This window comes from Ricinus communis, chromosome 5 (assembly GCF_019578655.1).
Source record: "Ricinus communis isolate WT05 ecotype wild-type chromosome 5, ASM1957865v1, whole genome shotgun sequence".
NCBI classification, from domain to species: Eukaryota; Viridiplantae; Streptophyta; class Magnoliopsida; order Malpighiales; family Euphorbiaceae; genus Ricinus; species Ricinus communis.
In genome coordinates, this window is record NC_063260.1 from 31,171,119 (window position 1) to 31,186,781 (window position 15,663).

Consider the following 15,663-nt stretch of genomic DNA (forward strand, 5'->3'; position numbering starts at 1 on the left):
AAGTCTGGATGATCTTCTCGTGGCAATTGCTTCAACCTGTGACTCATTATCTCCCTATGAAGGAGTTGCCTTGGGAAGGATATTGGCTCCCCCGGAAGAGGTAGTTTCGGGAAGCGCCTTAGAAAGCGGCTCTATGTCCAATGTTGAATTGTCAAAAAAGGAAGAGTTATCGGGAAATAACAAAGTAGATGACTCATGAGTGTGTGGAGAGGTATTCATGAAATAAGGGGTACATTCATCAAAAGACATATCCCTAGAAAGATAAGTCTTATGCGAGGAAGGGTCGTAACATTTATACCCTTTTTTTTCAGAGAAATACCCTAGGAATACTGTTTTCACAGAACTCTGGTAAAGTTTATGAGCACGTCTAACATGGACAAAGGTCGTGCACCCAAAAACTCAAATGTGTCATAATTCTATTTTTCTTCCTTTGAGAATTTCTAGAGGCCTAAGATTTTTCAACATCGGGCTAGGTAGGCGATTGATAAGGTACGCAGCAGTCAGGAGGGCATCCGACCAAAACATATGAGGGACATTATTTTGAAAAAAAATAGATCTGGTGACTTCAAGAAGATGACGGTTTTTCCGTTCAGAAGCCCCATTTTATTTATGTAAGTGTCATTATCTGACCGAAAAATTTTAATTTTGGCATACTGGTTTTGAATAAAATGGAAGAAATTTTGGAAGCAGAAAAAAATATTATTTTTGCCTTTTAACAAATAGACCCAGGTGATGCAAGAGTAGCTATCAATAAACGTGATAAAATAATAAAAGTGATTGTAAGAAAGAATGGGGGCAGGTCCCCAAACGCCAAAATGAATTAAATCAGACATATTTTCTGATGTTGTAGAAGACACAGGAAAAGACAATCTAGTATGTTTAGCAAGTTTGCAAATTTCACAATAATTAGTGTTCATATTGAGACAAAAAGGCTAGTTTAGGACTCTATCGGACGGATGCCCAAACCGCTGGTGGAGCAAAATGTCTTGGCGGATAGGATTGGTTGATACTAGACACTGGGTTGGAGAGTTATTGAGGTAATAGAGGCCATTCTCAAGGCGGCCTTCACCAATCGTCTTCCCTGTGACTCGATCCTGAAACAAGACTGCAGATGGTGAGAAAATAACATTGCAATTTAAAGTGCTAGTAATCTTACCAAACGGATATAAGATTGGGTTGAAAATCCGGTAAGTGAAGAACATTGTAAATATCAGTATGTAATAATTTTAATGAGCCAAAACTAAAGATTTTAGCTTGATGCCTATTGGCAACGGTCACATGACTGGAAGGAGTGGTCACAAAATTATATAATTTGGTGACGTCCCACGTCATGTGATCCGTGGCCCCGGAATCAATTAACCAATTAGATGAGTTATTGAAAGAATTTATAAGAGGTTGTGATACCAAACCTGACCTACGAGTTGGCTGAATAATGGACTGAAGCTGAAATATAAGCTGGGAGATTTATGATTTCTCTGTTAGATTTAGGTCAGTCCAATTAATAGAGTCAAACCGAGTCGGGTTTCTTGAGCCGGGTCGGTCTAAATGGGTCGGGCCGGGTCAGTGATGTTGGGTCGGGCTAGGTTGGTCCAAATGAGCTGGGCCAGTCGGTGCTGCCGAATCGGGCCGGGTCGGTGATGTCGGGTCGGGTTCAATTAAACACATCCGACCCGTTATTCACATCCCTACCTAACTCACGACCCGCATTATAACCATTAGGGTTATATGCGTTCAGCACACCCAAGCCACCGAACCTCTTCCTTTCTTCCCTCTCTCGCTCTCGCCTCCCCCCGCTTATCCCTTGTTCGGCTCTATTGAGAGTCGGCTGAAGGTGAGGGTGAAGATGCCAGCAGCGCTCGTGAGAGTGCCTCTGCTTCTTGCAGTGGTCGCACCTCTCGACGCTGGCGGGCGCTCCCCTCTCTCGAACCGACTCTCGCGAGTATAAGAGGTGCGAGGCAAAGGCTCTATTGTCGGTTTCTTGGTTGCTCACTGTCCCTATGGTGATGCATCTAGTATCCTCTTGTTGTATGAGGGCTATGACTGCATCGAGCCTGGGTAAGTTGTTGGACAGTAAAATTCAAGACCACAATGCTTCGTAGCTCGAATCGAGCCCACCCAGGTAAGTAAAAACTAAATCTTGCTCCGTTCTTTTTCTTGCTTCTTCTGGATCAGTCGTGGGCGGGAGTAGCTCTGAAGTTCCTCCCACCGAGTTAGCACTTCGGTTGCATAACTTGTGCTGGACCTAGTTCTTTATTTAATTTGTGCTAGCTCTTGCTTTAAATTGAAAATATGGGCGAAATTTTGCTCCTGCCCGTAGAGATTTTTTATTTTTTTCCACACTGCCTGTGATGATGCCAGTAACATGCACAATCTGGCAATCTGAGGCTCCATCGTGTTGGTCAGAAGGGACATAACCATGTGGTCAGTCGTCTGCCAATCTTCGATTGCTTCAATTTCCTCCTTTGATGGTTGATTTGGGTTGTTTATATGTGGTTTGCTTCGGGTTCCCATGATGAACCCGAGCTTTTTTCTGCTACTGAGGCTGATATAGACAGCCCTCGACCATTTGAAGTAGTTTTGGTTGCCCTTTAACACAATATTGGTTAATTTTGTGAGATCGTTGGAAGCCATGATGAAAGGGTGGTTGACTGTTTGGTTGGGTAGATGATGACAGGATTACTCCTGCTCTGATACCATGTGAAATTATTGTTGATTTAATCTGTGATGAATTATGAACTCAGAATTCTGAGATTACAGGTAGTGTATGACCATAATATATACATATTGAGTTTTAACGGTCTTATTGTTATACTATTAGTCCCTAAGCTCTATGTCAACGTTCTTTTTCCTATTCTGAGATTGGTAGAAGTAACATTTCTTCTTTAGGAAAGAAAAGTTGCTTCTAATCTTAGATTTTCTGGCCAATGATATTGACTAGTCCTGAGGCCTTAACTGTTGGTCCATAATTGTTGGTTATGTACTGTTGGACTTTGATTTTGCTCTTCAACAAGGACTGCTTAAATAATGAAGAATTAAAGCACATTAAGAATGGCTTCTGTAATTTTAAGAATGATTCTAATAAATAGCGCACGGGTGAGCAAGAAATATAATAGTGTTGCATTAGAAAAAAAAAATGGTAAAAATTACAGTGTAATAAAATAAAAAGAAATGAAAATGCTTCAATCTAATACCAAACAAACACAAATCAAGTGAAATAAACAGGACATTTCTTGTTCCTATAAGTTGCTAAGATGAACCCATCAGAGCCCACAACAGCCTCACAACTGGCATGCATCCGATGGTGATGACTGCCCCACGTCGACACCTTAAACCGAATATCTGATGAGATATCTAAAACAAACATCACCCTCCCTTGCGCCCGGGCATTCACGAACTGCATCCAACGCTGGCTACTGACGGTCAAAGTGGCTCCACTTAGCACCCCGTTTAAAGCAGTTGTATTCTTCGGTTCTTGATAAAACTGATCCAATACCTGCGTGTACCCGACCTGCATTTCTTTATAATAAACCGAACCGACCACTTTACCGTAATAAAACCCAATATGTTGGTTTGAATTCCGGACCGTTACGTTGAAAATAACCTGAGCATTCTCAAACCCGTTTGGTTGACCCAAACCCGGGATCGAAAAATCTGTTAAAAAGACCCGAGGACGATGGGGTCGTAAACTGAGCCATAAAATGAAAAGAACAAGGCCAACGAGGAAAAGAAGGATCAAGAAAGTGGCACAAATAATCTTGGAGACACGGGTTGTGAGGCTCTCATGGACCCGATGGGCATAGTAGCGGGCGGTGTGGTGGCGCTTAATGGTTGGGTTCGGGTTCTGGCTGGGACCAGATTGACGAACGGGTAACCTGTCGGAGGTGTACATTGTCAAAGTGGAGGGAAGAGTTTTGTGGTGAAGTTGCAATGAACAGAAGCGTTAATTTAAATAATAAAGAATGTGAGCGTTAAAGGAATATGTAGGGTTTGTTTTGTTTTGCATGGAGAAGAAAAGAATATTATCAATTGCAATTGTTTCATAGAAAGAACAAAAAAGGGTTACCTTAAAATTAAGATGATTTTCTTTTTTGCTTTTAATTATGCTCTGTGTTTAGGCAGTGTACTGGGCATTAGAGCAGAAGCAGTATTTGATTATATCGTGATTTAAACACAATATCTAAGGATGTAACACCTGTGTGTAACAGAATAAAGGTATAGAATTGGGTTTCTTTTCCTGCATTCCATGTAAAGTATATATACGAATTTGAAAGAGAATGTGACTGTTGTCTAATCTTTTTTTTTTTTTACTTTAAAAGAGAATAAGTTTAGTTATATATTACAATATATGTGTGGCAGAACCTCAAGTAATAAAACAAATAAATGAAATATTATTCCTCGCCATTATTGATGAATCTAAGAAACATATATATAATTTTTTTTTTTTATCGATAAAATTGGGGGAAAAAAGCGATCAGTGATAGCAACTCTCGATGGATGTAGTTATACGAGCTCTTTTTTATTATATAATATTTATAGAGCATTGCTATTATATATTGTTTGATATTTTATCATTTAAATATATTTATTTATAAATAATAGGATAGGAGCATCAAGAAGGTTAAAATTCGATATTTTTATTAACACAAGAGGTTAGGTCATGAAAATGTGAAATTTATTGAATGATTATAACAGAATTGGGATAGAAAAGGAATACTTTTCTCTTTTTCAGTAATCACTCTCAATAATCAGGTATAAACTTTTCAAATTTTTTTTATATTTTTTATAAATTACTATTTGATATATTGTTATTCTATTAAATTCACTTCTAAGGAGAATCACTTGAACATGGTATCTATATGCTCTTTTGACTTTTTTGATATATATATATATATATATATATCATCATAGAGTATGGAAAATTGTTGTTTACGATGTTGGTATGGACACAATACTTCTATTTAATTGCATATAATAAAATCAAATAATTCTGGATATATATATAGATTGAAGATTTTTAAATTTTTAGAAAAGAAAAGGGAAAATGAAGATTTGAATGAAAAGGACAATAGAGAGTTTTTATCAAAAGGGGTGGAGCAATAGTTTCTGTATTTTTACAAAAAGAAAAGGGAAAGGTTAGATTTATGGGTACAGTAAAGGAAAGTTTCGAAAACGATTGGAAGCAAAAGTAAGTTGTGGCGTAAGAGAAAACTGTCGTTATAAGTTGTGGTGGGGCGGCAAACAAAGAGAGCTACGTGTGTGCATGCACACAGTAACAGTAGCAACAAAGCTAGTCTTCCTCAATACTTAAAAACTGAGAGATCCCTCATTCCGACAGGAACATGCATGAACCTTAAGCATTTCTTTTTTATTTATTTAATATTAGAAACAAAAGAGATTCAATTTACTAAGCTCTAGGTGTCATCAAATACTTTCGAATCAATTCTTTTATACTAATTTTTATTTATATTTTTTATATTATATATTTAATTATTTAAAATTAATAATTATGTCTTAATTATTTATTACTTTAGTATACAAATACAGATATACCGCAGAAGATTTTCTTTAAAACATATATCGTGACATTTAGCCCCTGGAATTTGACTGTCACATGTACTAATGACTTAATTTCAGTATATAAATATGATCGTTTTTACTTTCCTTTTTCAGTCAAATTTGGCATATATATACTATGAGATAGAATGCTGATTATGATCAATATCATATATTTTTTTTAAAATTATTATAAGAAAGTATAATATTTGATGTTAAAATCTAAAATTCTATCAATAAATGGAGAGCAACTTCATTTATTACATTACACCATTCAGTAGCCCTTAAATTCGGTTGATACAAATAGATGGAAAGAAAGAAAAAAGAAAAAGTAGGAAAGAAGAGAGACAACCCACACAAATTGAAGACGACCCCATAGTTTAGGCAGTACATTTCCTATGCTTATAACTTGGTAAAATAAGGCCATCTTGCCCCACTGGAACAATACAATTGGGATGAATACGATGTCGCTTAGTATCCCACAGCTTTGTCCTATATCGGACTGTCGATATCAATTCCAAACGGAAATCAACCGACCCTTTTGCACGATCATTGACAAACTCCATCCACCGCTGGCTGTTCACCATTAACGCTGTAACAGGCACTGCATGATACACGAGGGTAGTTTTCTTGGGCCCTTGATAAAATGGATCCAGTAAATGTGTGGATCCAACCCATTGATCCTTGTAATAAACCGACCCAGTCAAAGAGTCGTATAAGATCCCTATTCGATGGTTGCCATTATGAACTGTGACATTGAACGTTATCCGGGCAATTTCAAGTTCGTTCGGTTGACTCGGAACCGAAATTGAAAAATCTTCAATGTGAAATTTAGGAGTATGTGGACGGAGACTGAGCCATAAAATCAAGAAAATAAGCCCAACAAAGAAAACAATGGTGCAGACAACAGCTACAGCTAACTGGATGGCTCGGGCTTTTCGGGTTATCGGGTGTGCCATCTGGCTTGACAATAAAAATGAAGAAGATTGGCAGTAGCTAAGAGCAGACTGAAAATGGTGGTTTTATACACTAAGGTGCGGGAAAGAGATGTGCACTGTTGGAATTTCGAGTCTTTTGCATGGCATAAGTTAAGAATAATGAGTTTACATATATATATATATGTATGAAGCGTCATGTTTAAATGGGAATACTTGTATGTAGAGGAATCGAAGGCCCTACCGGCAGTTTAAATGTTTTAATGGGCATGTCCAGCGTGGCAAATTCATAACCCACATAAGCCTGCCATCTCATCAGTGAAACACAATGCAAAGCAAACGAACCGAAATTGTTAAAGTGAGGATAAAACGAGTAAAAGTTGGTATAGTTTGGAGCATAATTAGGAGATATTCAGATTCAAGGAAAAGAAGGACGAAAACATTAAAGTGACAAAAGGGGGGGCATGCAGCAGCTTAAACACACCAAATTTAAGAGGCATGCAGCTTGCACCCAATAAAAAAAAAAAACACAAAAAAGAGGCGTGCATGCAGGTTCAAGCACATTATCTTTGTAATCTTTTTACTTTTCTAATTGCTAATACGAAAGTTATTTCAAGAAATTAGAGAGCGGAAGAAACGATTTGAGTGATGTTTTTAAAATATATGTGTTACATTTATGTTAGATATTTTTCAATCATTAAATATCATTTTGTATTTATATTATCATATCATTTAATAAAAAAATAATATTACGTGTAATTAATTACAATAGAAAATTTATGACTGAGAAGTTTATCTGAAAATTTTAGTATTTGATTTTGATAATAAATCTTTTACTTCTTCATAAATTTCTAGAGCTATCAAATTGTTAGGATTTTTTTGATATAAATATATTTAAAATTAATATAAATTTTTTTCAGATAATAAAGCATTATTTTAAAAATTTTAAACAGCTGTATGCTAAAGTTTCAATTCAAAACTCCAACTTAACTACTAAAGTTAAAAGAGATTTTTACGCGCATTCAATTTGTTAAAATTTTAATTACCAAATATGCATAGTAGCATAAATTATTAACCCAACCCAGAAGATGTTTATATGACTTGTAATATGTATTTTTGTTAAAATAGATATAATAATAAAAATAAAACATAATATACAAGGAACATTAAAAAAAAAATCTATAACATGTACACTGCCCACTAAACAGGGGAAGCCATTTTTAGAATGTTTAGACAGGATGGAACTTTAATGAGTCGTGGATTCGACATACCTGCAGCCTTAATTTAAAAATGCAAAATTTCTGCAAGTAATTGTCGTTCAATCCATGTTTGTTCTAATTTGATACAGCTTGTTTTCCAAAATTAACTTGTACGCAAAATCCAAGGGACATTCTTTTTACAAATGAATAAATAAACCTGATCGTTATGGTTACTTGATTTTAGTATTCGGTGGTTTAATTGATCAATACATCTTGGTTCTGATTAAGTGAACACACTAACATGGTTCTTAGGGTTCATTATTGACTTTATACATAATATCTGCCCAATCAAAAGCACAGTCTCTTACCCACTTGATTAAAATATGGTGTAGATTATTCTAACTAGTTTATGTTTTCTTTAACAATTTAGAACTCTCCAAATTCTGACGGAAGATAAATTTTATTAGTTTATACTATAAGATAAATTTTATTAGTTTATACTATAACTTTTTTGAATTAGCTACAATAGTGTTATCCACCACAAATTCTTCTCTACTACATTGCAAGCTTGTAATTAATTGCTAATTACTAATTTATGAGCGCCTTGATCAGATAAAATATTCTATTTATTTTGTTTGTTAATAAAGATTCAAGTAAGGTTTGTGACTGTAATTTCACAATATTGAAGATGACCCATCACTATTAAATCAAAATAATTGATGTGATCTTGTTACTGAAAACAAAAATGCTTGATAATGTCAAATGAAGATAACAAATAGATAGAGAAAATCCAAAATAAATATCTTATTTGTTCTCAAGTAAAGACACATTCGGTATTCACATCATTGGGCAACCAATAGTCTTTAACCTCAAAAAAGGGAAAAAATGACTTCAAAATGAACCTTCTTGGGAAATATTCAAAGACATGGGAAATAAAAAAGAACAAATAAAATATATAACATAAGAGGCATGCAGGTACTCCCATCATCCTTGTAATTTTTCTTTTCTTAATCTCAATTTGGAAAGTTGTGTCTCGCTGTCACTCCAAATTTGATTTAGTTAACCATGCTGCAAACCTTCCTGATTTCACCTGCAGAACCCGTGAGAACATCAACACGACCCATTTTCACCATGGATACACCGAAGTCTTTAAAGAAAGTAGAACTTTTTGTGGCAGCCTGAAGCTTAATGTAATTTTTTGTCACCCTATTGTCAAGAAGAGCTGCATCAGATTGGAAAAGGCCCCTTCTTTTACTCACAAGTGTGAAATAACTTTCATCAAATGTCTTGAAACTGCCAGGATCCATTTCTACAAGCGAATTTTGATCTCCTGGCCTGCATTTGATTTTCAATTTTCTTACATATTCTGAATCCAATGTGGGATCAAAATCATTATTGATTCCCATTCCAGTGAAGTTGTAAAGTCGATTATTGAATGAAGAGCAGTGAGAAGTGCCAATTGTGTGCCCACCTGCATACCATAAAAGATCAATATCGTATTCCAGCACCAATGAATAAAAGCTATTCAGATTTCTATATTTTCGCGTACGTGTTACATCATGGTGTTTTACGTACCTGATAGCACTACTAGGTCTTTTAAATTCAAACCCTTAGCTTGAAATCTTGTAATCAAAGTAGTAATGTTTGCATTTGGAGCTACAAGGTTTGTTAAGGTTTCTGCTCCGATGGACACCCTTCCATCTCTTCTTCCTGTTTCGACTTCCCAGTATGGTCCCTTGCTCTGAGACGATAAATTAATTTTTAGATAAATAAAATCATTCATCATTTTGAAAATAATGCATGCAAAAATGGAAATATTGATGACAGGAAATGCATGGTTTTACCGCCACAGTGACATCCCTAGCAACAATAGCCACAACGTCAGCACATGAAACAACTCCAGGACATTCTTTTTCTAATGCAGTCTTCACTCTGTCGATAATCTGGTATCCTCGAAGACTTAGATTCGGAAGTGCATCTTTTTCAACTTGCTGAGTGCTACTAGTTGCGTTTAATAGCACTGACCCATCACAACCCTGCACTCATCATAATTATCCATAAACTTTTTTTTTCTCGTGTGTAGAAAACCAATGAACAATTAGCTTTATGATACTTTTTGTGCGAAAAAGATTCGCTTAATGATGTTGAAGTACTCATGTCAGGACTGTGAGATTATGAGTAAAATTAAAATAATTTACATAAGATAGTAACTTTTTTTCCTTACCCTAACAAAGCAATCATGAAAATGCATCCTCAACAAGGGGCCAGCAAGGGATGGAGCTACCGACATGACTTGATTGATAACCTCCTTAACAATGGCTTCAGCTCGCGGGCATGTCTTGGAGTAAAACCCTACTTTCAGTTGCGCATTGGCAGGGTTAAAGAAAAATAATAGAAGGATTAATTGGATTAAAAGAGCTGAAAATGACTTGGAAGCAGCCATTTATTAAGTTGATGAAGTTATGTTTCTCTGAAAGAAAGTGGTTTAATGGTGCAGCTATATAGCTAGGCACTTTTTTATAGGAGCTTGGACATGCTGACCTCTTCACTGAACGGCTGTCATTACATAGGTATTGATCTGTTATTGATTTAAGATAATGTGCTTAAGTAACCAATTTGGCTACTTCAAAATTATTATTATTACTATTATTTTCCGAAGGGAACTGCTTCAATTATTTGATTGCTTCAAATTGGTATTATTATTTTGCTGTTGACCTAAAATGAAAGTGATATAAAATGCCACCGAAAATGAAAGTAATACATACATATATCATATATTAATAATTATAAGGAAAAGAAAAAATAAAAACTGTATATATATATATATATATATTAATTTTTTTTCCTTCGATTTTCTTATAATTGTTCAAATAATACAAATATGTCACACAAGTTTAACGCAGAATTGGCACATATATATTTGCAAATATGCCCAATATAATCAATATAACTACAATTTACACTAAAACTACAAAATTCAGGAAATATGAACATGGTGCTGGATTTTTTTTAATTTTTTTTTTATTTAATTAGAATGAGAATAAGAGGGTGGATGATTCATGTGACAGTCTGATGAAAGTCAGAAAGCTGCATGATGGCTTTCCACCATCCATGGGAAGCATCCCCTTAGCCAACAACACAACTGATCTCTGTGCCTAATCATGCCTTAAGAGTATTATTATAATATAATATATCTAATTGTGTGCAAGTTTATAAATATCAGGTCTGCAAGGAGTAGAAGTTGACCTTGCTAGTACAATGTCCATACCATGTGTTAGTTCAACAGAAGCTATCTTTATTTAATTAGAATCCAAATATAGTCCAATTGGCTACTGCCATGCTCGAGGGCTGTTTGTTGGTCGCCAGTTGGATTGGATGTTTTCTGATGCAATTATCATTACACTTATAGCCTGCTGAAATTAAGATATCAGTTTTTGGTGAATTTTAAAATTAAAGCTGAGATGTATAATTGATTTCAAAATCACACCCTTAGCCAATAGGGCTTAACTTTCTTAAGATAACATCTACAAAGGGTAATGGATACAGATTTATTGCGATACATATATAGAAGCTATTTGTTAATAGTTAAAATTGTAGCAGCTCTGAGAGTTTTTTTTTTTTTTTCTATTTATTGGGGTTTATAAATGAAAATTAAGTCGTCCAACTGAGAATCAGAAACTGAAATGTTTAAATTATTTTCAGAATTTACCTAATTTCTTAGTTTAGTGAAACTGTTGAAACTGAAGCTGTCGGTGCTTATAAACAACTTGATGATATCTTAGTTCAATGATACCAAATCTTTTAATTAAAGGAAGCATGTATATGTTTCAAATCTGACTTGGAGATCACTGAAGATGGCTATTGTGAGTGACATATTAACAGCCACTGCGTGATGAATCTCTTAATACTTCTGCTAAGCTTATCTTTGAGATATACCAATTGGTAATCTGCCCCCAATTTATCGTCCAACCGTATGGTGATTGTGATTCAGTTAATCAAATGATGAATTCACTAGTTTGTTCCACCTCAATGTTATTTTGAACCAATAAACAAACTAGAAAAAAAGAATCGGTGATTAACCACGTATTTAACCGGACATACAATTTCTTTAATATAAAAATTGAAATCAAACTGAAGACCAAAAGTTTTGTTATAGTTAACTAAACTTTTAGTTCGATTTCAGTGAATCTCTTTCTCAGATTGATTTTGCCCACTGGTATCCATGGGTTGGCCTTTGGCTCATTGTTGGGAGGCTGTAGATGGGCTTATTCATTTAACTTTGCAGATAACATTTGACCTTTTTAAAGCCCACCAAGCCCAAATGCTATCCCCCTCACTATTTCCTTACAGCCCAACAGGTTTTGCTGCAGTTCAAGTCATTTAGGGAAGGCCTTGGAAGAAATTTTCAAGGACCGTAAGTTTTCAGATCTTTTTTCTTTTTTATTTTACTGATGATGTTAAAAACTGGACTAGCAGCTTGGCTTCATGTTTTATGGTAGAGGAAATTTCGCTATTTATTTATTTTAAAAAATAATTATACAAATATCTTAAATTTTTCCATAATTACTTCCTGCCATTTTCAAAAGTGTCTATTTTTTATTCATCTTATTATTTTTTTCTTAAAATTAGTTTTAGATATTTTACATATACCTAATGATTGACATATTTTAGTAAACATATACCGTTTGTTGTTGAATTTTATTTTATTTTAAAAATTTCAGATATCCAAAATATATATTATAAACATATACTTTTTGTTGTTCAATATTTTTTAAGTTTGCATTTTATTTTATTTTAAAAAGGTTAAGATATCTAATGTATACATAATGTATACTATTTTTAATTAAATATATACCTTTTATTGTTATTTATGTCAAAAATATATATACTGGATATATACTTTTTTTTTACTTTGTAGTAATTTATCTAATTTTTCAGATATGATCTTATTCTCAGTACATTTCTAAATTTTTAAATCAGAAAAATATATTTTAGATTTATTTATTCACAAAATAAAATATATAACAATATTTCACAAAAATTAATGTGTTTTAGATTTATCATTTATCAAAAGTATACTGAGCATATATACTTTTTTTTTTCAAATACATTCAACATATACACTTTCATCTGAAAAAAATCAAATATGATATTTTTGTAAATAAATTTCATTTTAGTGTGTTTTTGTAAATAAAATTTTATTTTTCGGTATTTTTGTTGTTAGCAATTTTTACAGATATTTGTATAATTATTTTGTATTTTTGTGGCATTTATTGAAAAAAAAAAAAAAAAACCCTTTGAAGCATTAGATATCAGCATTTCAACTCCTGTTTTACGAATTTTCCCTAGAAAAAAGAAACAAAGAGAGGTTACATGCTACTAATATTAAATTAAGCATCAATAGAAGATCAACGCAGAGTGATGATTAATTTGCAATACAGGCATGAGCAGAAGCGGAATTGCAAGTGCTGCTGGGAATCTTACAATAGATAGGCCATGGAAAATGGATGGTTCAAACTTTCTTGGACGTGGGGACGCTGAGAATAGAAGATTCTATTCCTTTGACACTTGCACATTCGGCATCAAGTGTATATATTTGTATGTGTTTGGCGCTTGTTAGAGGGTAAATTAAGGGCAAACAAAGTCAAACTCTGTCATTGTTTTGCTTCATTGCAAGGGAAAGAACAGGGAAAAGGTTGGTCCAAACTCTATCATCACAAAGAAATATGATCTTTTAAGAGATTCCACGCTCAACAAAGTCGTCTGTGTTTGGTTTCCCCTTAAAGCAGAAGTCATGGTGGGGAACTGTAAGCATATGCATATTCATTAAGATACCATCTTTTGATTTGGCCATTGAAACCAAACCACAGGGAAATGCTTGGTAACGACATGCATGTGTTTTCAATTTCTCAACTATTAGTGATACAGTCTTGATAACCCGGCAGCCGTATAAGCTCGGAGATCTGTTGGGTATCTGCAGAAAGATAAGTTAAGAGGTTCTAAATATGGCATTCGGATAACTACAATTATTTGAGTGAGATTTAATTAAAATGTTTAAAAGAGCTTGTGTCCTATTTTATCAAAAGTGGGTATTAAGGTTTAGACTATATATCTATGGAGATCTCCTATTCCTTTTAAATATGATGATCCCTTCAATGAGCACTTACTATTCAGTTTCTACGATTAATTCCTTCAGCAGGGAATTTATTTTGATTATATAGATGATTCAGTACCTGCTCCTTACTTCTCATTGAAATTTGCTTTCCCGTTTCTGAATTTTGTTAAATAAATAAATCTTATAGTAATTATGTGCACTTTGTACTTATCCATATGCAAGATTCTGTGCCATGCAATAGCCAAGTTTTTATTTGCATATTGATTTTTTTGTCTTTTGTTATTTGGGGTTTAATTAGGGATAAGAGGTTGACTTCAATAGTAAAATGATGTTATATGTATATAAAGCGTATAATGATGGGATATTCACAAATACCACATTTTAATAATGCATAATATTACTGTATTTTCCTCTAGGCGAAAGGTACTTTGTTGCCCTTAACTTTTTTGTTTATGAAATTAATTTTTTTAGCCAAGTAGCTCAATACGTTTGGCTAATTACATCTAAATGTTGACAAAATAAAAAGAGTGCAGCTCATTAGCTTAATAAAATAATTGAAAAAAATAAATAAATAGGTATTCTGAAGCTGAGTGATTAACTTTTAGAATTGGATTAATAAGAAGAAGACCTGATATCTGAAACAACTAGTTAGGATTAGAGAGTTGGTGAACAAACACAAAAACAGAAGTTATAGATTGAGATGATATGGTCGTGCAAAATTCAATGGGGAAGAAATATACAAATGAGAGATGATGGGTAGAGGAAGAAGATGATGGATTTTTCAAACAACTTGCGAGCAATAGCTTGTGTATCACAGTTTCTAAAATATGGATGCAATTACCCAAATTATCAAGGGGCAAAATTTTAGACAGGGGACAGGAAGATGATTGAGAAGAGGAAGTAATAATTGAAGGTGGAATGTAATAATGAGCGATGATGATTTTATTGCCGGAGTAATCCGAAGTAACTTTTGTATAATCATCAGTTCAGAAATTGTAACGTGTAAGAGAAACAAATTTAATGTTTGGTGGACTGAATTAGTGATTGAACAAGTAGAATATTTTTCTTGGAAAATTTTGCAACTGGAGCAGTACCCCCACCACATTATAATTACTTGATTATAAAAAATGGCCACCACCAATCTCTCTCTATATATATATTCCGGTCATCCTCAACCGTCCATCCACATTTTATATTATGGTGATGTTCAAGTGGAGGCTGTAATCATATCCTTTTCCACATTGTGCTTCTTAATTTATCTCCAAACTTTCTACTGGAATATGCATCACGTAATTTGGAAGGAAATATTCAGAGAAAGACATAAAGGATTTGCGTGTCAATGTTTGATTGGATCAGAATGCTGTTACGGATGACGAAGATTCTTCTTCTTATTTTCTTTTATTTTATTTCTTTTTCAGTTTTGCAGCCACCAAAAACTCAGCTGTTGAAAATCTTTATTTGAAAAGATTTAGTTGGCTTTAGAAAATATTTAATTGTATACATACATTTGGTTTTAAATTCTGAGAATTGTCAGATTTTTTTATCCTGAAGATGATCCTTAACTTGACTAATAGAAGGATAGAAACCCATGGTTGTGCTAGTAACTTTGGCCTGCAGGAAAGAGGGGACCGAAAATGAAAGAAGGAAAAGCAACAAAAGGAATTTTAACCTTTCTATAGTTACATATATTTTCCATGGGTAGCCATGTTTTGTTGCTTACTAATTAATTAACAAACACAAGATGGCCAAATTAATTTCATCCAGGCTGCATGTATGAATATTGGGTTCTAAAATATGTAGTATCACTTTTAAGACTGATTCTTTGTTTTTTGTTTTAATAGGAAATAGCCAAAAGTTGTCC

General features: G+C 33.9%; 3 protein-coding genes across 3 annotated transcripts; all 3 read right to left on the reverse strand.

The window, feature by feature from the left end:
• Positions 1 to 3,094: 3,094 nt before the first annotated feature.
• On the reverse strand, positions 3,095 to 4,410 carry LOC8267385 (NDR1/HIN1-like protein 26). Its single transcript, XM_002518497.4, has one exon. It carries the CDS (start codon positions 3,887 to 3,889, stop codon positions 3,206 to 3,208), a length of 684 nt encoding a protein of 227 aa, XP_002518543.1. The 5' UTR covers positions 3,890 to 4,410; the 3' UTR covers positions 3,095 to 3,205.
• Positions 4,411 to 5,761: 1,351 nt separating this feature from the next.
• On the reverse strand, positions 5,762 to 6,622 carry LOC8267384 (NDR1/HIN1-like protein 10). The gene has a single exon (XM_002518496.3). It carries the CDS (start codon positions 6,510 to 6,512, stop codon positions 5,934 to 5,936), a length of 579 nt encoding a protein of 192 aa, XP_002518542.1. The 5' UTR covers positions 6,513 to 6,622; the 3' UTR covers positions 5,762 to 5,933.
• Positions 6,623 to 8,463: 1,841 nt separating this feature from the next.
• Positions 8,464 to 10,194, reverse strand: LOC8267383 (peroxidase 27). Its single transcript, XM_002518495.3, has 4 exons — positions 9,912 to 10,194; positions 9,532 to 9,723; positions 9,263 to 9,428; positions 8,464 to 9,158 (listed from the first exon to the last, which is right to left on the reverse strand). The coding sequence occupies exons 1-4, from the start codon at positions 10,128 to 10,130 to the stop codon at positions 8,743 to 8,745; spliced, it is 993 nt and encodes a 330-aa protein (XP_002518541.2). The 5' UTR covers positions 10,131 to 10,194; the 3' UTR covers positions 8,464 to 8,742.
• Positions 10,195 to 15,663: the final 5,469 nt, after the last annotated feature.